This window comes from Lissotriton vulgaris, chromosome 2_1 (genome assembly GCF_964263255.1).
Source record: "Lissotriton vulgaris chromosome 2_1, aLisVul1.2, whole genome shotgun sequence".
NCBI lineage: Eukaryota > Metazoa > Chordata > Amphibia > Caudata > Salamandridae > Lissotriton > Lissotriton vulgaris.
In genome coordinates this window covers 1695663725-1695691129 of record NC_141687.1, presented here as the reverse complement: position 1 = coordinate 1695691129, position 27405 = coordinate 1695663725, and the positions used below count along the sequence as shown (strand labels likewise).

At 47.3% G+C, this 27405-nt stretch overlaps 1 protein-coding gene across 1 annotated transcript in view; it reads right to left on the bottom strand.

Moving 5' to 3' along the window:
* The window catches only part of LOC147733121 (uromodulin-like), an 847256-nt gene that overhangs the window by 133549 nt on the left and 686302 nt on the right, over window positions 1-27405 (bottom strand). The window contains exon 5 of the mRNA XM_086955851.1: window positions 18069-18232. Within this exon, the coding sequence (XP_086811977.1) occupies window positions 18069-18232 (164 nt within the window). The remainder of the gene's footprint in view (window positions 1-18068; window positions 18233-27405) is intronic.

The following is a 27405-nucleotide window of genomic DNA, read 5'->3' as shown; positions in this document are numbered from 1 at the left end:
TTCACCCTGCACCTCATGGGAACAGTCCAGACAGAAGTGCCAAGCCAGGTCCTCCCTGGACCAGAAACAAGCATCCTGGGACCGGTTTCAGTGTATGTCACCCTTCATCAGCCAGGATAGCTTGAATCCAGTGGCACAGTGAGCAAGGGACCCTCGCATGGGCATTCCCATCCGACTTAGGGTGAAAAGTGCTTTGCAAACAAATGATGGACGGAATGCTGAATGAATCATCCCTTCAGCCCCAGTCAAGAGATCTGGGTTAAATCCATCCTTATTTTGCTCACCATGCCACCCCAGTTTAGACCCAGCCATATGCAAATCAGTTTTGACACTGTGCCTCATGGGAACAGTCCAGACCGAACTGCCAAGCCAGGTCCTCCCGGGACCAGAAACAAGCATCCTGGGACCGGTTTCAGGGTATGTCACCCTTCATCAGCCAGGATAGCTTGAATCCAGTGGCACAGTGAGCAAGGGACTCACGTCTGGGCATACCCATCCCACTTAGGGTGAAAATTGCTACGCAAACAAATGATGGACGGAATGCTGAATGAATCATACATTCACCCCCAGTCAAGAGATCTGGGTTAAATCCATCATTCTTTTGCTCACCATGCCACTCCAATTTAGACCCAGACATATGCAAATCAGTTTTGATCATATGCCTCATGGGAACAGTCCAGACAGAACTGCCAGGCCAGGTCCTCCCTGGACCAGAAACACGGATGCCTATATTACGCCAATAATGCCCACCATTATACTAGGGCCACAGTTGGGCCAAGGCTTGAAACCATAAGGGTCAAGGCAGAGACCATATATCAGTCATGACCATTATTACTCCAGGAATAGGTAAATGTAGGCCAGTCATTCTCCCAGTATGTAAATGATGGCTGCCAGTATACCACAACTAGACCAAAAATACCCCAAATAGTCAAGGAGGACCATTATTATGCCATTGGCACTATTATGCCAGAAATGGGCACATTTATGTCAGAGATAACACCCTTATGATGGGGGCTAGCATAGACATTTGGTGCCTTTGACACCAGGCGTAGCTTTCAAGAAGCAATAGTGTTTATTAGGGACGCACTTAAATGCTGATGAGTCTCTTAATTTTTTCTGGTCTGAATCATGCCCTGTTCTCCTCAGGTCTTCAGCTGGTTATACACCCAACTGACACATTTTCAACCTGACACCTACAGTCCCACACTTTTGGTTGGTCAGCACTCAGCACTCATTACTGCTCAGGGTACTACTGTCGCACTTCTTTTATGGTCCATTGGTCACACACATGTTTTGACTGATAAAGCAGTGATACAAGATGGTCAATCTCCTTGTGGCTTAGTTATATTGATATTAGATACAGACTGTCAAGTGGCAGGCCCTATAGGCCGATATTTTTTGTGTTTCAGTGTTTAGTATGAGGTACTGTCATAGGTTTGGCTGGCTGTCACTCTTAGGATCTTGAGATCAGCAGTGCTGCCTTCTTTAATAGGCGTCAACTCTCCGAATTTGATACTGGGCTTGGCTTCATCTCTGAGAACTACTTTGGAGGTACTGGTGAGCTACCAGTAGCTCCTGAGCTACTCGTTGGAGACCCCTGGTCTACACCCTCTATTATGTCGACCTCCTGTGGGATGGAGACATAGCTGTAGCCCTGATTGGAGACGTCCTACCATTTTCAACGTAAAGGGCACTGAAAAATGTGCTTCACCCCGCTTCCAGTACCTGAGGGGTGGAGTTGGCAGAGGGGGGAAGGCACACCTCCTATTATTTCTTTGTTTTCCCACCTATCTTCCAGTCATAAGGGGCGAGGAAACGGGGGGCATGCTCATTATATCAGGAGACGTTCAGGGTCACGTTCCAAAGGTAGTAAGGCCTTTGAAGCTTCCCGCCACAGATGGCTGTTGCTGACCAGGGGAGGTGTGAACACATCTGCCCAGGGCACGCATTGTTCTCAACGTCTGAGCGCACAGGCGCTCACCCCATGAGGTCAGAGCTCTGTCTGGTGGTGACAGGCTGGCTTAGACCAGTCGATGACCACATTAAGGGTTGGTAGGTTTCAGAGGAACCCTCTAAGGAATCCACTGTGTGCATTTATTAATGAATCTGATACTGAAATCATTGCAGGTTTATTAAGACTAGATGTTTGGTACCAAACAACCCATAACACAAAGAAGCCATCATTGAGCTGGGGAACTAATAATGATGAGTGCCCAGCCCATGTACTCCTTATGACTTCCCTGTTCACTTACAATATCCAAGAATCAACATTGATTTTTATTTATTTATTTATTTTAAAAGTTTTATATAGCGCTGGCTAGAACCAGAGGTATCAGAGCGCTTTACATGATCAGGATAGAATACGGCAAACATGGCATAAAAAGCATGATAACAAAGTAAAAAACAACAAAATTACAAAATCAAGGAGGGATGAAACAGGAGTTGAAGCAAAATAATACTGGTATTATAGGTAGAGTGGATTACAGGAAGAGGGCCAAATATTACAGAGACAAATAAGGAATAGTGAAATGAGATCAGGAGTCAGGCACAGGTTAGGATCCCCAGTAGTAGTTAAGGAGGTGGGTTTTGAGGTCTTTTTTTAATCTGGCGTATGAGGGGTTACAGCGCAGTTTTTTCAGGAGGGTATTCCAGATAGTAGGGGCGTTTCCAGAGAAGAAGCGAGATTGTGTGGTTTTCTTTTTGTGCAGAGGAGGGATTAGGAGGAGGGCGTTGGAGCTTCTCAGAGGACGAGTGATACCAGCGATAAGGAGTTTCTTGGATAGGTACTGCGGAGTGTTTTGGTAGAGTGCTTTATGAGTAATGCAGGCCGTTTTGTAAGTTGATCTTCCTTCGATAGGGCCATTTAAGCGATTTGAGAGCTGGGGAGATATGATCGAAGCGTTTGCAGTCTGTGATGAGCCTGGCTGCAAGGTTGAGCACAGCTTTAATAGGGGCAAGGTGGACCTTGAGGATTCCGTTGAGGATGGCGTTGCCATAGTCTATACGTGAGAGAACCAGTGATTGAACTGCAAGTTTAAAGTCATCGATGGGTAAGAATGGTTTGCTTTTCTTGAGGTGACGGAGAGTGAAGAGGGCTACTTTGGCAGAGTTTTTGATGTGAACGTTAAAGGTGAGGGTGTTGTCGATAGTAATGCCAAGAGATTTGACGGAGTTGGACAGTCTGAGTGAGCAGTCTGAGATCCACGATTGAATGGGGAGGCGGTTCTTTTTAGGGGCGAAAAGGATGATTTCAGTTTTATTTGGGTTTAGTTTGAGATGATTTGACTGGAACCAGGATTGAATCTTGTGAAGGGAGTTGTTCAAGTGTAAGATGTCAGCGTGAATTTTAATCTTGTAGTAGATTTGGGTGTCATCAGCATATAGGTGGTTGTTGATGACTGCTTGTTTAAGAATGAGAGTGAGGGGTTCCATAAAGAGGTTAAAGAGGGAAGGGGAGAGGATAGAACCTTGGGGGACTCCAAGAAAGGCGGGAGAGGGGTTAGATAGACAATTTAGAATTTTTATTTGCTGAGTTCGGTGTTGAAGTTATGAGGTGAACCATTTGAGGGCAGTGTTGTTAAGGCTGATGCGGGTCATAAGAACATTGAGTATGGCTGAATGGTTGACTGTATCAAACGCTGCGGAGAGATCAAGGAGGATAAGAAGGGAGGTCTCGCCATTATCAAGAGATTGATGGACGTCATCAATGACATTGAGCATTGCCGTTTCGGTGCTGCAGCCTCTCCTGAAGCTAGACTGAATGGGGTCGAGTAGGTTAAAGCTTTCAATGTGTTTGTCAAGTTGTAGTAGGACACATTTCTCAAGGACCTTTGAGAGAAGGGGGAGGTTGGTGATAGGGCGGAGATTGTTTAGGTCATTTGGGTCAGCATTTGGATTTTTTTTTAAAATTGTTTTTATTAGAACAAAGCACATGGGACAGATCTGCATAGGAATATTACAGCAAATACATAAATACTGCAGCAGACCTCTTGCAGCCATATTCACATTCAAATCAAAAATACTGTACATTGTATCGAAAATCGTATCGCCGCTTCCATTGCACATCCAAATTCAACATTGCTAGTCTGGGTCAATGTCTTCCCCAGCGGTGCTTGGTGGTTCTCAGATGATACCCCTGAACGAGTTCCATGCACCCCATATCCTACCCCATTTGCTTGGGCAGCCACGGTGGACGTACACAGACCTCTCTGCCACCATCGCTTCATCCATGTCCTTACACCAATTACAAAGAGTCGGTGGGACTGTCGAGCCCCACAGCCTGGCAATGTTGTTCTTTGCCATCAACATACCTAACATTACCCAGTCCTGCTGTCTGTGATTCAGATCGTTAGGTTCCCATACATTCAGCAAGCAGCGACGAGGCTGCGGCAGCAGGGAGATGCCTATTGTTTGGGAGATCGTGCGCATCACTGCTGTCCAATACGTCGCTATGAACCTGCAATCCCAGATAGTGTGGAAGAATGTCCCCTCCTCCCCGCAGCCTCGCAGGCAGAATTTGTGCACGGCCCTTCCTATCTTGTGTAGGAGGGGTCTGTTGTAGTACGTGCGATGAAGTATTTTGAGTTGGACCAGTTGTAATCTTGAGGGGATTGCGGTTTTGCAGGGCGAGGCAAGGCGAGGGCCTCCTGCCATTCAGAGTCTTCAAAGGGGCCCACCTCCTCAGTCCAGTTTTGTTTCAGTGTAACTGTAGCGTCCGGGAGGTTATTTATGAGCTTCCTATAAGTAAGGGAAGTGGCCTTGACCTCCATGTGTTCAGTAAGAAGCCTATCTTCAAGAGGAGATGACTCCTCTAGGACAGTGCCCATCGGTATAACCGATTGTAGCGTATGTTTAATTTGCAAGTATCTGAACTTCTCCGTCTGTGACATCTCATATTGTGTTTTAGGTGTGCAAAATCAACCACCTTACCCTTTTTCCATAAGTAACCTACTACCGAAATACCAATGTTATCCCAGGCCTGGAATCCCTTACTATTTCGGAGAAAGCCCAACTTGCTTGAGTCCCAAAGCGGTGTCATTTGGGTGATAGTTCCCAAGCATTTGAGACGCCTGTTGGCCCGGTACCACAACTGTACTGAGTGACGTGCCGGACCTATCAAGTCTGTAGGCGGACGAGGGCTATAGAGATTACCCAACAGATCCTTACCTTCCAAAGAGTGTCTATCTGCAAGGTATGCAGGGTCAGTTTGTGAGGCGTGCAACCAGAAATTAATCTGTTTGAGATGGGCTGCCCAGTAATATAGTTTTACACTTGGAATTGCTATCCCCCCATCGTACCAACTTCTAGTTAGTTTATCTTACGCGATTCGGGGCGGCTTTCCCCCCCATAATAGATGGGACACTGTTGCAGCAACAGCTTCAAAATATTGTGAAGGGATCAATGACAGGGTATTTTCAAGCACATAAAGGAAACAGGGGAGCACATCATTTTATACAGTGCCGCCTTGCCTAAAAGCTTGAGAGGTAGAGTCTGCCACACTTTCACGTCACGCTTAAACCGTTCTAGAAGGGGGCTGAGATTTAGATTATAGAACTCGTCTGGGTCAGGCGTTATAAGGATACCCAGGTACTTAAAGTGGATTTTTAATTATGGGCGGGATTTGACCAAGTTGAAGGGAGGTGGGGACACAGCCCGTGGAAAGTGAGGTGTTGATAATTTTTGCCCAGAATGGGGCGAAGTTGTGTTTAAGGGTGGGGACAAGATTGGAGAATGCAGGATCTTTTGTGTGGAAGGATGCTTTAAGATTGCCAATTATTTTGAGGACTTCTAGCTCTGTGTCGGGAAGGAAGTTGAGCAAGGATGCATTGTTCTGTAGTTGTGAGTTAGTGGGGTTGGTAGCCGGTGAAGTGGTTGGAGGGAGGCCAGTGGAGTGGTTGGGAGGGTGTAGAGAAGAGGGAGGGTGAGAGGGGTTGTAAGGAAGTGGGTTGGAGGGTGGTTTTGTGGGAGGGAAGGATTGATAAATTTTGGCCATTTTTTCCGAGAAGAAATGGGCAATTTCGTCACATCTGGCTGAGGAGGCTGTCATATTAGGAGGCGCTGGGGAGGTTTGATTGCTAATTATATTGAAGAGTTCCCTGGGTCTGTTTTTGGCACGATCTAGTTGAGTGCAGAAGTAGGATGCCTTTTGCTTGAAGATGTGCTTTTTGTACGTGGTTCTAGCACGTCTAAGTTGAGCCAGATGGAAGGGAGAGGGTTGGTGTCTCCAGGTTCTTTCTGCTAGTTTGAGTGCCCGTCTTTCATTATTTAACTCAGTATTAAACCAAGAGTTTGAGGGGGTGTTTCTTTGGGTTTTGAGTTTAGACGGGGCCAGTTCGTCAAGAATACCAGTGACAGTATTGTTGTAGAGTTCAATTAGCTCATTAACATTTTGTGAGTCGGGAATGAGAAGGAGTTGAGCTTAGAGTTTAGATTGGAGAGCATCTAGGGGGATACTTTTTAGATTCCTTGTTAATTTCTTAGGTCTGTTAACTTTAGAGGCGGGGAGGCTTGCCGAGGTATCTATGGTGAAGAGTATAAGTTGGTGGTCAGACCAGTCAATGAGGATGATATTGGTCACGGATGTCAGATCGTCGTTAGACAGAATGACGTCAAGTATGGAACCTTTGGAGTGTGTTGGGGATAAGCAAAGTTGTTTGAGTTCACTGATATCAAGGAGAGTTGTGAGGAGGGAGATATTGGGGTCATTGGTATCATTCCAGTGGAGGTTAAGATCCCCAAGAAAGATATTTTTTTGAGTTGGATAATGCAGATTTCGTCAGGAGCTCAGATAAGTCCTCAATGAAGGGCTGTGATCGACCCGGGGGGCGATAGATGTTGTGTAGGCGAATTGGGAGGGAGTTTTGGGTTGATAGTTCCACTTCTAGGTATTCGCAGGAGGAGTAGCCTGGGTTAGTAACAAGGGATAACTGGAAATCATTTTTGAAGATAATGGCGAGACTACCCCCCACTCTGATTGGTCTGTCTTTTCTAAGAATAGAGTAACCAGGAGGGGAGAGTCGGCCGAGTGGTCTTTTAGCCAGGTTTCTGTGAGGAATGCGATATCAATGGATTCACTCAGGATTGTTTCCGAAATTTCCGTGGCGTGTAAAACAGCGGATTGGCAGTTGACGAGCATGCACTTCAGTGGTGTGGGGTTGTATATGGAAAGTGGGCACGAGGGGATCAACGTGAGCTGGGGTGGTGGTCTGGGGAAGAGGGGGAGGAAGGGGTTCTATTAGTACCTATAATAACAGGGATGGGGGTGTGGGGGAGTGGGGGATTTGTGGTTGGTACATTAAGAAGGTAGGAGTTTAATAGGTCGGCAATGTCAGATGGGGAGAGATGGTTAGAGGTGCGGCGAGGTCTCTGTGTATCGCGGTGGAGAGGGAGTGATCTCCAACTGTTGTTTGTGGTGTGAGGGATTTTTGAGGGAGGGTGGGCGGGGGTTTTATGGTGGGAGAGGGTTTTGGCGCCGAGGTGAATGAAATCTTTCCTGAGTCGGGTCAGTTCAGTAGTTACGTTAACAAGGTCATGTTCAATGTTTTGTAGGCTTTGGGCAATAAAGGGGAGGAGAAAAGTCGAGAAGACGCGGTCTGAGTTATTTGTGGAGGGTACATTTATGTGAGAGGGGGGAGATGTGGTTGGAGACGTGTGGTGGAAGGTGATGGGGCTAGGAATTTTGAGGGGGTTCAGCAGTCAAATTAGATCGGTCAAGTTTGGTGTTATGTAGGTTTGGAGGAATATGGTTCTGGGGATAGATAGAGGAATATGACCTGGGGAAAGGGGGTGGTCTTGAATAATTGCAGAGGTGGCATGTTGAGTGGGTGGTGAGATTGGGTGGTAGGTGAGGGTGACGGAGCTGATGGAGCTGTTAATTGTCAGTGGAGGGGATAGGTTGTTTGGGGGGCATAGGGTTACCGGTGAAGCGGGTGATTGAGGGGAGAGGGCGTTGGAGTACATGAGCGGTTGGGCCAGGGGAGGGCATTTGGTGGATCGAGGGGAGGTGGGATCGTGGGAGGGGAGTGGTAAGTGGGTGATTGGGAGTAGGTAGGTGAGGAGTGAGGGGTGACAGAGCTGTGAAGTGTCGGTGGCAGGGTTAGGTTGTTTGGGGGGCATAGAATTTCCAGTGAAGCGAGTGATTGTGGGAAGGGTGCGGAGGAGTACGTGAGTGGTTGGGCCAGGGGGAGGGCGTTTGGCGAGTCGAGGGGATGTTGGGTTGTGGGAGTGGAGTGGTAGGTGGATGATTGGGAGTGGAGGCTATCATTTCTGAAGGAGGAGTCTAAAGAGAGGGCATTCATGGGGGTATAGGGAGAGAGGGAGATAAGAGGGGGATGTGAGGTATGTGATTGGGGATGGGGGATGTCATTATCAGTAGAGAGGTCCCAGGAGGGAGATAGTAAAGTCCATTGTTGGGTGACAGTGTTAATTAGGTGGTTAAGAGTGGAGGTGGAGCAGGGGGAGAGGAGAAAGGTGTTAGGGGTGCTATTTGTTTGGGGAGGTGGAGTATTAGGTGCCGAGTGGTCGAGGAGGAAGGACATAGTGCTGAAGTGGAGTTCGAAGATGGAGAGATGGGATGGCATGGCTTGTATGAGGATGTTACCTGTTTTGTATATGGAGATATTAACATCACCATGAAAGGCTGGGGAGGGAGTGGTGGATAGTTTGGATCCATGTGGAATTTTGGTTATTTTAGAGATTGGGAGGTGTTGAAGGAAGTTGCTCATCCATTTGGAGGGGCGTTTAGAGTAAAAGATCTAGTTGGTGATAATGGGGGAGGTGAGGCTGATGTAGTTGTCAACAATGAGTGTTTCTGGGTTACGGATAAGGAGTTTATGTTTGAAGTTTTTTCTAGCATGTTTGGAGAGACTGGGGGGTAGAGAATGATCCAAGAGTTGGGCCATGTATGGCGTAAGTAGGGTCTGAGGGTTGATGGACGGTGGTGTGAGAAGGCATGTTGGAAGGACGAGGGAGGAGGACAGAGTGAAGACACAGAAGTTAAGGAGATGAGGGTAGAGGGGGAGGGGGTTTGGGACTCCAAAAAAGTGTGGGGCTACGTTGGGAGAGCAAAGGTAGAGCGGGATCCGGACTTAGGGTAGGCAAGTGAGGAATTAGAAACCAAAAACTGGGGTGAGGGGGAGTGCTGGGAGAGAGAAAAATAGAGGCAGGAATGGTAAGTAGTGTAAGCAAGGGAGGAGTTGAAGAAATCAGGCGTAAATTCGAGAGCAACAACAGGTTACATCGCTAAAATGGAGCCAATATCATAGTTAAAATAACACAATAAATATGCTGATAATAATAGTGGCGAAAAGTAGTGGGTAGATTTAAACAAATGAGGAAAATTGAAATCAGAGGTAGATACATCAGAAAGGTTAACTCATGCAGATTTAAATAAATGAGGAAAATTGAAATCAGAGGTAGATACAGCAGAACGGTTAACTCATGCACACATACCCACTATTCGGGCGTAGAAAATAACTAACTGCTTACCCATGCTCCCATAACCACAGTGGAGGCAGAGGTGGAAAGCATGGGTATAAATCAAGCGTAGTTCAGACATTGGCATAACATACTGATTAGTTAGATGAGGGAATTGTCATAGGCTTCAACTGGGAGCTTGGAGAAGCTCGATTAGAGTCTGATTGGGCTAGGCGGAGGTCACCATTTTGGGGCTTAATGGAGGCAGAGACACTCAAAGATTTTTTGAGGAAAAGCAGGCAGAGGAGCAGGGAAATCAACTACCAGGTGCCGTGAGGACACATAGAGGAGGGGAGGCACCGGAATCATCTCTCTGCTCATGAAAATATGTCATCACAGGTGATATAGTGCTTAGGACTATCAGGCCTGCTCTAGGGGTGTCTTACCTATATCCCCTGCAGTGTCTATGGCATAGCCCACAAGGATGTGTGCCATGTCGACTCTTCGGTTTTGTTTGCACCAAGTCTCTCAGTCTGCAATGGCAGTGTGCATTGCTTTGGTGAGGGGACCCTAGGGTAGCACAATTTATGGCCTATGGCTCCCTCTTCACTGCCAATGCCCTAAGTACCAGGGGTACCATTTACTAGGGACTTACAAAGGCCACTGGAGTTTTGCCAATTGGAAACAAAAGGTACAGTTTAGGGAAGGAGCTCTTGCACAGGGGACCTGGTTAACAGGGACCCTGTCAATCAATCAATAAGGATTTGTAAAGCGTGGCTAATCACCCAATAGTGTATTTAGGCGCTTGCAGGTCCCGGAGGCTTCTTGGAACAGCCAGGTCTTGATGAACTTTCGGAATTCTGGAGGTGATGTGATGTTCCAGAGGTGCATGGAGAGGCTGCTCCGGGTCTTTGCTGCAATGCGGGAGATGGAGCGTCCTTCACTTCTGCTTCATTAGATGTGGGGAGTATGGGCAAGTGCAAGGAAGGGGGAGCATAGTGTTCTCAATGGTTGGTGGAAGTTCAGGCACAGGTTAACGTATGCTGGTCCTCGGTTGTATAGAGCCTTGTGTGCATGGGTCAGCTGCACCCTGCAAACTTTCATTCAAAGTTACATCATTTTGTAGGCAGAAAGTGGAGGCTAGTCATGTCCAAAAGAAAGAGGCACTTTCCTACAGTACTCCTACTACACCAGAATGGTTTGATCATGGTCAAATCATGTCCTTCCTATGCCTTTGTCTCCTTAATTGCCACAAAGCAATAGAGGTGGGAGAGCCACTAAAAGTGCAAGCCAGTGCCAGATACCTAGCTGAGCTCAAGGCACTCTTAGATCCTCATGCCCAAAAAATGATCAGAGTCTTCATGTAGCTTCTGTCTGCCAACCAACCTCTAATCTCATGTCCCACAATTTAAAGGCAAAGCACTCACTTTTGATGTAAAATGAAATGCAGAAAGAGATAGCAATCTAGTGGATAAACTGCACAATGTGATATCTGAAAACCTTGGATCAGCTTCTCAGCTTTACCAAAGTGTGCGATCCTTAGCAATTGTTTTATTTCGCCTTGAATCCGTTTTCTCTGTTGCAACATATGTGAGCACCTTGAAGTATGCAAGCTTAGGATATGTTGTGTACAAAAACTATTTGTGTGTTTGATTTAGTATAATGGATGACTATAATGTTGTTCACTGTATAACAACAGCAGGCCACATAGAGGGTACACCTGAAAATGGACTTGCTTCTGGGATCACTAATGGCATTGCCGTCCAAGATGGAGTGAGTGCATGAAAGTTTCCAAGTTCATGTTCGAAAACTGTCACTTCTACAAATGCAATTCAATAAAGTAATATATTCCGATGTACTAAGGTGAAACACGTCACATATTAGAGAAATACACTATTTTGAATTTTAGAGAGACCTTATCATAGTTTTACATGTTTGTTATACAGTGGGCCTGGTTCACAAATGTAAACGTACATGTTTGTGTAAGTATATGCTTTTTGGGTATCCATAAAACTGTGATTTAGTAGTAACTTTGCATTGATGAACTCTGAAATAAAAAGATGTGGGAATTCTCTGCCCCGTCTGCGGACTCTCCGCAGTCGTAAAGTTCCTATTTATTTGCAGTTTGGTGAATTTTGAAAAGATTACACTTAAACAAATGTGTAAGTTTACCTTTGTCAATCAAGCCCAATGTTTTTAAAGATAAAGGAGTCTCTAAAGTTAAGCGGTAAGGGACACCTTCCGTGCTACTTTTCCTTAAGTTATGCCAGGCTGCCTCGGGGCACCGAAGGGGGCCACCTAAGAGGGCAGCCACCCATAGTGCCACACAATGGCACAACCCCCAAGAAGTGCTCAGGTGTTAGGGACCTGGAGGGTCCCCAGTGATGTCACTTCCGGCGGGGGAGGGGCAGGGCTGAGGGGATATGGCCTGGGCTCGCGGGTCTGGCGCCCTCTTTGATCCCCGGTTGGCCTCGCGATCGGATCCCCACCCCCCCTTGACCCAGAGGAACCAGGCTGCCCGGACGCTGTTTTCCTGCGTGGTAAGTGGTTTCCCTCTGTCCCATCCCTCCTCTCCCATCTCCAGGATCCTCCCCCGGGTCCTATGTGGGTGCATGCATGGTCTAGGGATGGGGATGGTGGGCCTGGGTGTGCGGGGGGTCCGTCCTTATGTGGTCATGTGTCTTCCTGCAGTGCTGGCCTAGGAGGGGAGCTGGCGGTTCCTCCAGGGTGTGGAGCAGGGGGTCCCGTCGGCCCCTCTCACGCTCAGTCAGTGCGGGGGCTCCGGGTGTAGGGTGTTGGCCCCCTAGGGGGGTGTCGGGCTGGAGTGGACAGTTTGGTCTTCTCTACTTCGATCTGCCTTTAATTTTGATTGTCCTTCCCAGAACGGAATCAAGCATCCGAAGACCGGACCGGCTTTTGTAGTTCGGACTGGACTGTTCCCATGGGGCACAGGGTCAGAGCTGATTTGCATATCGCCATTGTCTAACCCAGGGTGGTGTGGAGTGCAAAAAAACGATGGATTTGGGCCCAGATCTTTGGACTGGGGTGAATGTGTGACATTGATCCACATTCTGTCCATCACCTGTTTTGTTTGCAATAGCCGCCATAAGTGCGCTGGGGATGCTCAGACGTGGGTCCCAGGCACTCCACACCACTGGAGTCAAGCTAGCCGGGCTGATGAGAGGTGTTACCTCGAAACCGGTCCGGTCCTCGGATGCTTGATTCCGTTCTGGGAAGGACATGGCTTTTGTAGTTCGGACTGGACTGTTCCCATGGGGCACAGGGTCAGAGCTGATTTGCATATCGCCATTGTCTAACCCAGGGTGGTGTGGAGTGCAAAAAAACGATGGATTTGGGCCCAGATCTTTGGACTGGGGTGAATGTGTGACATTGATCCACATTCTGTCCATCACCTGTTTTGTTTGCAATTGCCGCCATAAGTGCGCTGGGGATGCTCAGACGTGGGTCCCAGGCACTCCACACCACTGGAGTCAAGCTAGCCGGGCTGATGAGAGGTGTTACCTCGAAACCGGTCCGGTCCTCGGATGCTTGATTCCGTTCTGGGAAGGACATGGCTTTTGTAGTTCGGACTGGACTGTTCCCATGGGGCACAGGGTCAGAGCTGATTTGCATATCGCCATTGTCTAACCCAGGGTGGTATGGAGTGCAAAAAAACGATGGATTTGGGCCCAGATCTTTAGACTGGGGTGAATGTGTGACATTGATCCACATTCTGTCCATCACCTGTTTTGTTTGCAATTGCCGCCATAAGTGCGCTGGGGATGCTCAGACGTGGGTCCCAGGCACTCCACACCACTGGAGTCAAGCTAGCCGGGCTGATGAGAGGTGTTACCTCGAAACCTGTCCGGTCCTCGGATGCTTGATTCCGTTCTGGGAAGGACATGGCTTTTGTAGTTCGGACTGGACTGTTCCCATGGGGCACAGGATCAGAGCTGATTTGCATATCGCCATTGTCTAAACCAGGGTGGTGTGGAGTGCAAAAAAACGATGGATTTGGGCCCAGATCTTTGGACTGGGGTGAATGTGTGACATTGATCCACATTCTGTCCATCACCTGTTTTGTTTGCAATTGCCGCCATAAGTGCGCTGGGTAAGCTCAGACGTGGGTCCCAGGCACTCCACACCACTGGAGTCAAGCTAGCCGGGCTGATGAGAGGTGTTACCTCGAAACCGGTCCGGTCCTCGGATGCTTGATTCCGTTCTGGGAAGGACATGGCTTTTGTAGTTCGGACTGGACTGTTCCCATGGGGCACAGGGTCCGAGCTGATTTGCATATCGCCATTGTCTAACCCAGGGTGGTGTGGAGTGCAAAAAAACGATGGATTTGGGCCCAGATCTTTGGACTGGGGTGAATGTGTGACATTGATCCACATTCTGTCCATCACCTGTTTTGTTTGCAATTGCCGCCATAAGTGCGCTGGGGATGCTCAGACGTGGGTCCCAGGCACTCCACACCACTGGAGTCAAGATAGCCGGGCTGATGAGAGGTGTTACCTCGAAACCGGTCCGGTCCTCGGATGCTTGATTCCGTTCTGGGAAGGACATGGCTTTTGTAGTTCGGACTGGACTGTTCCCATGGGGCACAGGGTCAGAGCTGATTTGCATATCGCCATTGTCTAACCCAGGGTGGTGTGGAGTGCAAAAAAACGGTGGATTTGGGCCCAGATCTTTGGACTGGGGTGAATGTGTGACATTGATCCACATTCTGTCCATCACCTGTTTTGTTTGCAATTGCCGCCATAAGTGCGCTGGGGATGCTCAGACGTGGGTCACAGGCACTCCACACCACTGGAGTCAAGCTAGCCGGGCTGATGAGAGGTGTTACCTCGAAACCGGTCCGGTCCTCGGATGCTTGATTCCGTTCTGGGAAGGACAAGGCTTTTGTAGTTCGGACTGGACTGTTCCCATGGGGCACAGGGTCAGAGCTGATTTGCATATCGCCATTGTCTAACCCAGGGTGGTGTGGAGTGCAAAAAAACGATGGATTTGGGCCCAGATCTTTGGACTGGGGTGAATGTGTGACATTGATCCACATTCTGTCCATCACCTGTTTTGTTTGCAATTGCCGCCATAAGTGCGCTGGGGATGCTCAGACGTGGGGCCCAGGCACTCCACACCACTGGAGACAAGCTAGCCGGGCTGATGAGAGGTGTTACCTCGAAACCGGTCCGGTCCTCGGATGCTTGATTCCGTTCTGGGAAGGACATGGCTTTTGTAGTTCGGACTGGACTGTTCCCATGGGGCACAGAGTCAGAGCTGATTTGCATATCGCCATTGTCTAACCCAGGGTGGTGTGGAGTGCAAAAAAACGATGGATTTGGGCCCCGATCTTTGGACTGGGGTGAATGTGTGACATTGATCCACATTCTGTCCATCACCTGTTTTGTTTGCAATTGCCGCCATAAGTGCGCTGGGGATGCTCAGACGTGGGTCCCAGGCACTCCACACCACTGGAGTCAAGCTAGCCGGGCTGATGAGAGGTGTTACCTCGAAACCGGTCCGGTCCTCGGATGCTTGATTCCGTTCTGGGAAGGACACGGCTTTTGTAGTTCGGACTGGACTGTTCCCATGGGGCACAGGGTCAGAGCTGATTTGCATATCGCCATTGTCTAACCCAGGGTGGTGTGGAGTGCAAAAAAACGATGGATTTGGGCCCAGATGTTTGGACTGTGGTGAATGTGTGACATTGATCCACATTCTGTCCATCACCTGTTTTGTTTGCAAATACCAAGTACAGCGCATAATGGAGCTGTGTTTGGAACTCTCAGGCAACAGAGTCCAGGACAAGCGCTTTTGTAGCCACTCCTTTATAGAATAGGGGCAGCAGCCACGTCTTTCCAGGCAAGCTTGCCAGTGGAACACATAAAACAAGGGGAGCGTTGGGAGTCAATTTGCTACAAGAAATACATACGTCTTAAGAGGCAGGTTTATGCACTGACCTCGAATTTGGATGTGCCGTTGTTGTGTGACCTGGAGTCTGTGTAATCATGTTTGCAGTGTTTGAGGAATTTGGTTGGTGGACATAAATAATAAACAATGTGCAAATCATCCGCCTGAGGCGCAGGGGCCTGCTGCACGTGATGAGGAACAGGAAGTAGTCGTGGCCGAGTGGTTAAGACGAGGGACTAGAATTCCGTTGGGGTCTCCCCGCGCAGGTTATGATCCGGCCGGCTACGGGGTGCAATTTCACTTGGGCGAATTGAGCAACTTGCTGGGGACCTGCGAGATATGGTGGTCCGAAATTACCCCGAGGTAATCTTGGCGGGCGCAAGGTCAGGGGAGGCAATGGGGGCCTCGTGCAGGCGGGTGACAGCGAGATGTGCAAATTCACCAAGCAAAGAGGTTTTGGTTTTGTCAGGCTTGGGTTGCTACATGCGAAAGGCACAGGATGCTTTGAATAAGTGGCCTACACCTATCAAAAGTGAGGATGGACCTCTTCCTGCTAGATTTAGCGGAGGAATTGGTAGCAGCAGGTTATAAGTAAAAGATCAATGTAAGGTGGGGGGGCTCTGGGGCGGCGGTGGCCACACCCAGAACCATGGCGGAGTTACAGGGCAATCCAACGCTAGGAAGGTACAGAAGGGTACCCTCTACAGGAGCACAGTAAGGGTGCAAGAGACAATTATCCCCAGGGAGATCCCCGGTGGGATCATGGAGGAGTGACGGTGCCCGTTAGTCCTTCGGGCGGTTGTGGACCTGAGCAACCGGGGGTTGCCTGCACTTGCTCCGCCCCCTCGTAGTGGGGAGGGGCGCAAGTAAGGGGTGGAATGGAGGTCCCCCAAATTTGACAACACCCCGCGGTTAACACCACAGGGGGTTTATGGCTCATCAGGTGGGCAGGTGGCGAGGGGCTACCTGACCCTGGATTGCCCTTATGATCACCCAACATGTTGGCATAATGTTTATGCAAATAAAGCTGCAACAACTTTCTCCAACAAAACATTGTGTGGTGTCTGTTATTATGAGAAATTGTTGTAAGCGGGCTGGGGTATGGGCCAATGTTGGCACTATGCCAGGCTGCCCTGGCCACCGAAGGGGGCCATTTAGGAGGGCGGCCACCCTTAGTGCGACACAATGGCACAGACCCCAAGAAGCGCTCTAGTGTTAGGGACCTGGAGGGTCCCCAGTGATGTCACTTCCGGCCGGGGAGGGGCAGGGCCGAGGGGATATGGCCTGGGGTTGCCGGCCTGGCTCCCTCTTTGTTCCCTGGTCGGCCTCGCCATCGGATCCTCCCCCCCATGACCAAGAGGAACCGGGCTGCCCGGATGCTGTTTTCCCTCCCTACCGCAAACCCGGCGTTCGGGCAGCAGGGGGGGGTAGTTATCTAATACTATTTTGCTTTGTGTTGCAGGCGTAGTTACAGGGCGATCCAACAATAGGAAGGCACAGAAGGGTACCCTCTACAGGAGCACAGTAAGGGTGCAAGAGCCAATTAACCCCAGGGAGATCCCCGGTGGGATCCTGGAGGAGTGACGGCACCCCGTTAGTCCTTCAGGCGGTTGTGGACCTGAGCAACCGGGGATTGCCTGCAACGCTCCGCCCCCCGCAGTGGGGAGTGGCGCGAGTAAGGGATGGACTGGAGGACCGCAAGGGGGAGGGTCTAGCCTTTCCCCCAAATTTGACAACACCCCCGCGGTTAACACCACAGGGAGTTTATGGCTCATCAAGTGGGCAGGTGGCAAGGGGCTACCCGACCCTGGATCGCCCATAAGATAACCGAACATGTTGGCATAATGTTTATGCAAATAAAGCTGCAACAACTTTCTCCAACAAAACATTGTGTGGTGTCTGTTATTATGGGAAATTGTTGTAAGCGGGCTGGGGTATGGGCCGATGTTGACACTAACGTGTATGCTTATCTATTTGTTCAATATCTTCCTCATTGTTGGTGCTCGGTCAAGTAAACAACATCTCAGAGCTGCTGTTCACCAGGTGGCCACATGTAGGTCAGGCGGGCCCTCAGAACACCACAATAAGTTTGCCTGAATTTGATCGACTTACCCACAAACGTCCAAATGAGCTCAGATATAGTATATAGTTATACGTAGCAATGTCGCTGTTTGTAAAGATAGAGCACAAACAGACATCCAACAGAGCACATACAACAGAACATCTCATATCAATACCGCTCAAAGATATGACCAACATCAGGCCAAGACCTTCTCAAAGGGCCACACAAAAAGATTATGACAAGTAAAGGAATTGGTAGGACCTCGGACAGACGTATCTGGCACCAAAAATGACACAGCCATATCTCATTGAGCATGATACTGCCAGAGTTGGATGTTAAACGACTAAACTAGAACAACGAGATATCATCACAAAATGTCTTGCGCTCTGTGGTGGTAAAAATCAGAATCAGATGCCGAGGCACCCGAAGAGGCCCAAAGGCTACAAGGCGCCACCTACCGTAGACTTGGCTACACAAATGTTAGTAACATTACATAGAATAGAAAGGGAGAGTCTGATGAGGGAATCATAGCAGTATTGCAGGAAACGGGAGTACAGGATAAAGGGCAAAAGGAGTACAGGATAAACGGCATAGAAAATGACAAAATCAACAAATAATTAAGGTTCCATAGGTGAAAGTGTTTCATTTCAGCGACCGTTCAGCACGTTTTAAATGCACTTACTCGGGAATGGAAAACAGGACCATCTGCAGGCTCGTGTGCATTGTCATGTTGTAGGTACAGGAGAAGGGGATCGTCAGAGAACTGCTTATTATAACACCACTGGAAGTGTCCGGAGGAACATGCAGGATGTTTGAGTAGGTTAGCGTCTTATGCTCGGGATTTATCTAGGACAGGAACGATAGACGTTTTACAAAAGACAAGAAATTAAAACAAATTGTTTTGAAAACAATTCTTCCAGCGCTTTACATCTCAAGTTCTCAATTGTAACATTATTAACGTTATTAAAAGTACAATATACCGAGTTAAAATACAGATTTAATTATAAAAGTCTCCTAACTCAACGACCACATCTGCAGTGCACAAGTGAAGGTAGGAAAGGGAGTCAAAATAACTCGCCTTTGCAAATACTAAAATAGTTGAAATATAAAGTCAAGGCAATTTAAATGGACAGCATAGGAGGGTTAGGTGTAACTTGCAGGATTTGCTGTAGCTTAATTCTGCGAAATTACAGCAAAATGATGCGAGATTACCCAAAATTACTCTTGAAATGTAACGCTTGATATAATACAAACTCACCCTTGCGTCCATGATGAACCGGAGAATGCATTTTGCGCAAAAAAAAAAAATAGCTGTAAATTCAACACAACATAAACAGCAGCAGCTACTTGGGATCTATTTGTGTACTCTTGAGTAGGTATTTTTGCCCCAAAGTACTCCAAGTTATGCTAATAGGGGTGATCTAATAATTTTGAGTAATTTAACATCACATCAGTAAGGTGAGATTCCTCCGATTACTCGGTATAGTTAAAATTTTGCTCAGGCCTGCAGCATAGCTCAATATACTAATACTAACGCTAAATCTACTGTGGAAAAAAACGCCATGATACAGCCAGCATTGGCCATTTCATAATGCTTTTTTTTTTATTCTGGTGCGGCAGGAGGGAGGGCAAGTGGCAACACAGGCGAAGGGATGGCATGTGAGTGGCAAAACGTACAATGGATACTTTGTTATAAAGTAGCTTTAATGCAGCCTTTGCTGGCCAAGTAATCAAGCTTTTGTTTTATTGAGTGGTGGAAGGCAACACTGAGGAAGGGAGGCAAGATGGGGCGGAGTCAAGTTGAAAACGGATGGCGTAGAGGAGAAAAGCAACCCAGAGGGAGGAGGGTTGGAAGGCAATAGAGAGTTACGTGGTGGTAAGCAACACGGATGGGTGCTGAAGGCCACAAGGCGGGTTCAACACAATGGGGGGGGGGGGGGGGATCGGCAATACAGAGAGAAAAGGCGGCGGGCGGAAAAACAGAGGGGGAGGGAAAGCAACAAGGACAGCTGGGGTGTGCTGGAGGTGATGGGAGCCAGCAGACAGACAACAGAGGGTTGGTGGAAGGGGCTGGGAGCACGCAGATGCACAATAGAGAGTAGGAGGGAGGTGCTGAAGGCAAGCGAATGAACAATAGAGAGTAGGAGGGAGGTGCTAAAGGCAAGCAGATGAACAATAGAGAGTAGGAGGGAGGTGCTGAAGGCAAGCAGATGAACAATAGAGAGTAGGAGGGAGGTGCTGAAGGCAAGCAGATGAACAATAGAGAGTAGGAGGGAGGTGCTGAAGGCAAGCAAGTGGACAACAGAGGGTGGAGGGAGAGGGAAACTGCCATTACAATGCGAACTGAACCATGCGTGCCGCTTCCAGAAACGGAACCACTCATGCCTTTACCACTCATATGCGTGGTTAAGGCAGTGCGCGGTTTCGATGCACGGATGGGCTGGCACAGGATAAGGAAGGATGGGTAGAGGAAGCTCGGGGATGTGATCTGGTAAGTGGGGCTTGTGCAGGGTTGTAAGAGAGGTGGGGGTAGTTTTTAGGGATGGGTTTGTTTATAGTAATCAGAGGGATCAGGCTTGTTTTTTGGGCAGGGCTGCGTATTATGGATCAGGGTGGGGGAGGGGTCAGGCTAGTTTTCATGGGATGGGGTCGGTTTTTAGGGCTCAGGACAGGGGGCTGGGGTCCAGGTAGTTTTTAGGACAGGGGGGGGGGGGAGTTTTAGGGCTCAGTGCAAGGGGAAGGACAATTTTCAGGGCTGGGCAGTTTTTAGACCCAAGGGCAGGTCTGATGTCGAGGTAGTTTTTAGTATCTGGGGTCAGGTTTTAGGACCCAGGGTGGGGGGTCTGGGGTGTGATCTTTACTACGCATATCCCTTTACTAATCATGCTTTTATAATGAAATTGCATAGTAAAGGCATGTGTGGTAATGACATGCATGGTAAAGGAATGCATGGTTAAGACGTATTAGTTGTTGGGAAACGTTGTAGAGGCACAAATGGTTTAGCAATGCCTGCTTCTGTCTTACAACCAGAGGGAGATGCTTGAGTCAAGCAAATGAGAGTGACAATAAAACAAACAAAAGGGTAAACAATGGACGGCCTCTAAGCCAACTGTTATAGAACAAGAGTTCTTGCAACAGACACTGCATGCATTGTCTTAAGTGAGACGTAAAAAGTACAATTGATCTTTGGATGGAGACTAGATTGCCATTTCCTTTGCTTCTCACTATCTTCTAAAAAGGTGTACATTATAGCCTGGGTTTCCAGAATCTATGCCACACTGAACTCATATTACTGAAATCCTGGATCTGTTTTCTTGTTTAGTTTTATCGGAATCAATCACACCAACACACCTAATAGTGATAGTTTGTAAAAGAATAAGGGGCATATTAACAAGGAACAGGGAAAATGAACGCTAAGGGCGCTTAGCGTTAATTTTTTTAATGCCCGCTATCGCTGGATTATATTGCCTGGTTATCGCGTTCTTATCAACGCTAACAGCCTTGGCGATAAAAAATCCAGCGATAATGGCATTTTGGGAGGTTATCGCTGGTAATGCAGCGATAAAACTACAAGGATAGGGATATCCTTGTTGATAGCCCATGGTGGATTCTAGCCATGTAATCCACCTCCCATTGGATTATATGGCTAAGTCTGAAAATTAGCAGTCGTAAAAAAGCAGCGTTAACCGTGGTTAGCGCTGCTTTTTTGTCTCTAACAGGGTTAGCGTGAAGCTTGATAATAGGAGAAATGTCGCTTAGCAACATTTCTCCTATTATTTTGCTTTGGAACGCCCACTTTGCATCTCATTAGAGATGCAAAGGGAAGCGTAGTGAAAAAGGGTGCTAACATGCGATTTTGTATGTTAGCACCCTGTTGTTGATAGGACAATATTTTTATCGCCGCCTCTTTGGCTTTTAAAGCTAAAAAAGCGGAGATAAAGTCCTTGGTGATATGCCCCTGAGTGAGGACTGTAAAGACCGAGACATGGAGCATCTGTTAAGCTCAGTCTCTTCTGTTGTGAGGAGTAAGGGTGCTGGGCCTTTGGCATATGGCATTCTCTCATGCCTGTGGTGCTTCATGTCATCGTATCTATACCAAAGCATAATTATTTCATTTGAGAAATGTATCTAATAATATGTTAAGACGACACCAGGTAGATCTACGTTCTCTCTGGAATAGAGTTTGACATGTGCTCTTTCTTTACTTGTACTATCATTTGAATCTAACTTGACTCAACTCAATATCTAAAGTCAACTGTACTGTTATACAAAACACCTTCAAGCTTCTTATAACTAATTACACATTTTCAGCAATATACTGTTAATAAAAGTAACTTATTGACAAAATTCCCTTTTCCTTCTTTGGATGAAAAAGACACATGGTGCAGATTAGTTGCAAATGGAGTATATTTTACATATAGAGAACTATGGGGAAGATATGCAAAGCATTTTTCCAGTCGCAAATGACCCAATTCACAGGATTTACAAAATACAAAATGCGATATGGTAACTTGCTACAGAATCACTGTTTACATTTGCTAATCAGTATTTGGAAGGGGCGTGTTTTACCTGTCCCTTCGAAATACCAAATTGTTATGAAATGTATTACTGATTTGCAACCAAATTACTGAATGTTGCCATTTTAAAAGTGGAGGTAACCCATTTGGAAATGGGAAGCGGCCCCATTGGGATTAAGAGGCTCTTAGAAAATGAAAATTAAAGGTTTTTATTTTTTTATTTTAAACACATCCTGTTTTTCTTAAATGAAAGTAGGCTGCATTTAAAAAGAAAAAGCTTGCTTTATTTAAAAGTAATCATAGACATGATGGTCCGCTGACTCGAGAAGGCCAAGATCCATGTGATTGCAGAGAATCCTAGAGGGCCTCAAATTCCCTCCTACCTCATGAATATGCATGAGGTAGATCTATTTGAAACCTATTTTGAATCACTAATGCACCTCAAATGGATTTCATACATTAGAAATAGTGATTTACTGATTGCTACTCCTAACCGGGGGGGGGCAGGCTCTAGGCTCATGGTGGCCCTGGGCAGGGAGCGTAGGTCGGGGCCCCGGAAGAGGGGGTCCAGGCGGAGCGCGGAGGCCAGTGAAGAGAGGGGGGTGGGGTGGGGGGGGGGGGTCAGGGTGTTTGGAAGTGGAACAGAGCCGGAGACCGCCACATCCCTGCCAGGGGCCACCACATCCCTGCCAGGGGCCGCCACACAAATATGTATCCATCCTCAGAGGATTATTATATTAAGGATATATATTGGCGTGGTGGCCCCTGGGGTTTGGTGGCCCTGTGCAGGTGCACAGCTTGCACATGCCTAAGGCCACCCCTGCTCCTAATCTTCGCACATCTGGCGCTATAGTCCCACATATATTTATCAGTCTTCTCTGAATGTTTCAACTCATTTAGGCCTCTATTTAGTTGCTATTCCTCATGTAGACAGTAAATTCAACATAACAATGTTTTCAAAACGATTTATACCAATCTTACTTGTCTACAGTGATATAGAATGTGGCAACAGATACAAATTGACCCTAGAATATTGCCTTTGCATGTGGTAGAGGACAACTTGGAAGGGAGCAATGATGTTTTGTACTTCGAAAAATAACATTTTACCTCTGAAGCATTCTCCATCATTATTTGAGGTCCTCTTCATATGGTATTATGGCTGCTGGCTCGTACACTTGCCTTATTGTAACTAAAATAGAAACACTGTCTCTACTGAGACCAGGCTGTTATTGAGATTGCAGAATTTACAAGTGGGATGATGGTGTACTCTAGTAGGCCAGTCCACAACACCATTTGGACCTTCATTAAGCTCCGAGCTTTCACATTAGCTGGACTTGGTACCATTGTGTTGGCAATTAGTTGTTTCTTGTGGAGAAGTGTGGCTCATCGGTTAAAGGAGGTAGTCCCTGATGGAGATGTCAGACCCGGGACCAGGGTTCAATCCCCGAAGCGGCAGGGCCTTGAGCTCAAAATGTCCACGAACTCGATAATTCTCGCCTCGGTGCCTACTCGAATTGTGGGTTCATACTCTGCAACTCTGGGCAATAGCTTGCTTAATCTCCACTACGGCCCCACCGCAATGGGATGCCTGGTCTTCACCTTGGGGATGCCCAGTAGGGGTAATCTCGCAGGGAAAGGCCAGGACGGGTTCCCAAAGCAAGCGCCTTGAGACCTTACGGTGAAAGGCGCTATATAAGAACGTATGATTTACGATTTATTCTTGATTTTGTGTGTACCAAGAAAGGTAAAGCAGTCCATAATCAGACGCCCTCCTACTGAGCTGTCCTATGCATAAGATTGTGCTACGCCCTAGCCAACAAGGAGCCTCTTCTCTGCCTCAGCAAGTAATCCACCAGGGAGAAGGTCTCTTTTTTTGGGCTGTGCAGGTGTCTACTGTTAGCTGCAATGTTGGCTTGATCCACATACTTTCAGCAGGTATGACTGCCTTGACTATGAATTCTGCAGAGTTGATAATTTTACCATACCCTACCGCAATATGTTTTATTGTGATCACCTCAGTCCCACATCCTTGATGGTACTGCTCTGAAAATAATTTACAAGGTGCAGAAAGCTTGGGTACAAGTATCAATCAGAAAAAAGAAACTTATTTTCAGTAACAATATTTCTGGTGAACACTCGATCTACCCACAAATTTGTACCCTACCAATTCACCTCTGAATCTGAGGGTGGTCTTGCATATTTCTTTAATAAAGTTCCAAGCTAGCTTAATTCTATACATTGCCAGCCTACAGTCAAACTTGTCGTTCTCCTCTATAATTATAAGGTTGTGGAAAAAGGGACAGGCATCCAGTCGGGGACCCAAAGCCATGTGGTTTCACCTGTCAGTGCGAGGAGCGATTGCAAGAATGTCCAGATCTAGTCTGGTACATGAGGTAAATCACTAGATGAGAAATCTACAGATAGACAAGGTGTCCACCAGAAAGACTGTCACGACAGGCAAATAGCTCTTTCATCATCTTGCCCCAGACAGTCATGCCTGTAACATATTCATGTTATACGCACTGCAACCCTTGTGATTCTGGAGGGAGTGTATGGGGGTGGTTAATGTCGGGTATGAGATATTGTGCAGAGTGTGAGTGTATGCTGAGGAATAAAGACATGTTTTACTACAGCTCCTGTGTGGCATCATTTTTCTGCATGCTCCAGAGTTGAGGAAGATGCTACATCTGGCAATGAGTAAGGGATACTTGCCCCAGAGAAAACAAGGCTGTTCTCCCTGAGAGTTTGCAATGGTACAGCAAACTGCTCATGCGTGCCACATGTGCCTCAAATCAATGCAAAGCCCCTGCGACTGGTAGATGTGGAATCAAAGTCCTGCTCCAGCCCATATACAGCCAAAGAAGAAAATGAAAACCTTGCAGAGGAGCACATTCAAAATGCCTGCCAAAACCGTGGGTGGTGCAATCGACAGAGATGCTGCGCTCCGTGTCGAATAAGCAGCAACTACTCAAATTAAGCAGAACGAAAAAAGCAGCGACAACAAGGTAGGAGAAACAGAGACTCAACCTACTGTCAAAGAGAAGTGAAGCATTCTATGACCTCATATCGGGCATGGTGCCCCAAGCTCATGCACAAAAGCTGTGTTGCAGGAGTTACAGGCCTTGACTTCGCAAACGCCAAAATTCGCAGAATTTCGGCATTTGCGAATGCAATTTGCCCTAATAGTATGTATCAAGAAAATCTGCTTTGAAAATAAGGAATCGCAAAATTTTTGATTCCTTATTTTGCGATTGCATTTAAGGAATCGTAAATTTTGCGATTCCTTAAATGCGATGTAAGAAGCCAAAAAAATTCCCAAATTGGCCTTAAGGAATCGCAAATTACCACCAATTTCTAGTTGGTGGTAAGCTACGAATTCCTTGAAAAATGCATATTTTTGCATTTTTCAAAGTGCCATGTGACGCACATACATGCCCTTAGGGCAGAGGTCTTCAAACTTTTGGTTGCCGAGACCCCCCTGTCAACATTTTCTAGCATAAGGACCCCCTCCTGACAAAAATTTCTAAACCTCTAGGTTATGAGGAAGGTGAGGACCAAATTATGCGACAGGCTTGACTAAATTGTGTGAGTAGAAAATGTAAATAATGTTCTGTGATGCTGCGTTTTTTGGGGTAGCATTGCTTTATTATTTAGAATTTTTTTTAACACAGTAATACTGAGGAAAGATTTCACCCCATCAGTACCAGTTTATAACCAAAATACAGCAAGTAACATCAGCAAGATGTCTAGTCAACCTCTGTGAAGGGCCTCCTAATCCGCAGGAATACGTGCTGCCACATTAGAAGCTCACCTGGCCACGGCCGGGAGCAGCAAGGGTGCATTCAAACCGTGGTGGACTTGTGCAGAGTTAAGCAGTTTACCCATGCCCCTTTCCTCTCACCCCCTTCCTTCCACCCCTCTCTTTTCTCATCTCCCAACCCCAGATCCCTCTCTCACATTACAGGCAGATGGTTATTAGCCCCAGGACACCTTTTGGTAACAGTAGCGCACTACAAATGTAAATAATAGGCAGAAGCAGGGCATCCACTAGACCCGAACTTCGGGTGGGGGAGGGTTAACACTCCCAGCCAGGGATTGTCCAAGCACTGGTCGCACACGGTGCAACAGTCTTCCCACCTTCTCCATGAATTCCCTCACTACCACTCACCAACAACACACCTCATCTCTCTATAGCACCTGTCTGACAAACATTTCATTTTTTTATAGCGCTACTCATAGTTTACTCACACTCAGTTCTCTGATGTGCATGGTACATCTTCTTTGTACCAGGCACTTTAACCTTCTGCACTGTGTGGGTGACAAGAGTGCCCATGTGACTGCACGGTGAGCAATGCAACAGTGTGAGAGTATGGTAAGAGGAGTGACTGCAGGGTGAGTGAGGAGACCATATAAATTTGGGTTCGGCTGTAAGTGCAGAGTGGGACGAATTAGTGCATGGTTAGTGATGGCCTGGTTTGAGTGAGCTACAGATTGAGCAGTAAGGGGGGGACAGGTAAGCGGAGTGTAACATGAGTGCAGGGTGAGAAGTGTGCTCGTGTGACTGCAGGGTGAGGTAATGAGTGAACAATGCAAGCAAATTTTTAGTGCTGAGTGATCACTGTGAGAGCAGGGTGAGTGGGTGAATGTTGTGAGTGCATGGTGATCAGTATGAGTGCATGGTGATCAGTGTGAGTGCATGGTGATCAGTGTGAGTGCATGGTGATCAGTGTGAGTGCATGGTGATCAGTGTGAGTGCATGGTGATCAGTGTGAGTGCAGGGTGATCAGTGTGAGTGCATGGTGATCACAGTGAGTGCATGGTGATCGGTGTGAGTGCATGGTGAGTGGGTGAATAGTGTGAGTGCATGGTGATCAGTGTGAGTGCATTGTGATCAGTGTGAGTGCATTGTGATCAGTGTGAGTGCATTATGTTCAGTGTGAGTGCATTGTGATCAGTGTGAGTGCATTGTGATCAGTGTGAGTGCATTGTGATCAGTGTGAGTGCATTGTGTTCAGTGTGAGTGCATGGTGATCAGTGTGAGTGCATTGTGATCAGTGTGAGTGCATTGTGATCAGTGTGAGTGCATTGTGTTCAGTGTGAGTGCATTGTGTTCAGTGTGAGTGCATTGTGATCAGTGTGAGTGCATTGTGTTCAGTGTGAGTGCATGGCGATCAGTGTGAGTGCATGGTGATCAGTGTGAGTGCATTGTGATCAGTGTGAGTGCATTGTGTTCAGTGTGAGTGCATTGTGATCAGTGTGAGTGCATTGTGTTCAGTGTGAGTGCATGGCGATCAGTGTGAGTGCATGGTGATCAGTGTGAGTGCATTGTGATCAGTGTGAGTGCATTGTGATCAGTGTGAGTGAATTGTGATCAGTGTGAGTGCATTGTGTTCAGTGTGAGTGAATTGTGATCAGTGTGAGTGCAGTGTGATCAGTGTGAGTGCATTGTGATCAGTGTGAGTGCATTGTGATCAGTGTGAGTGCATTGTGTTCAGTGTGAGT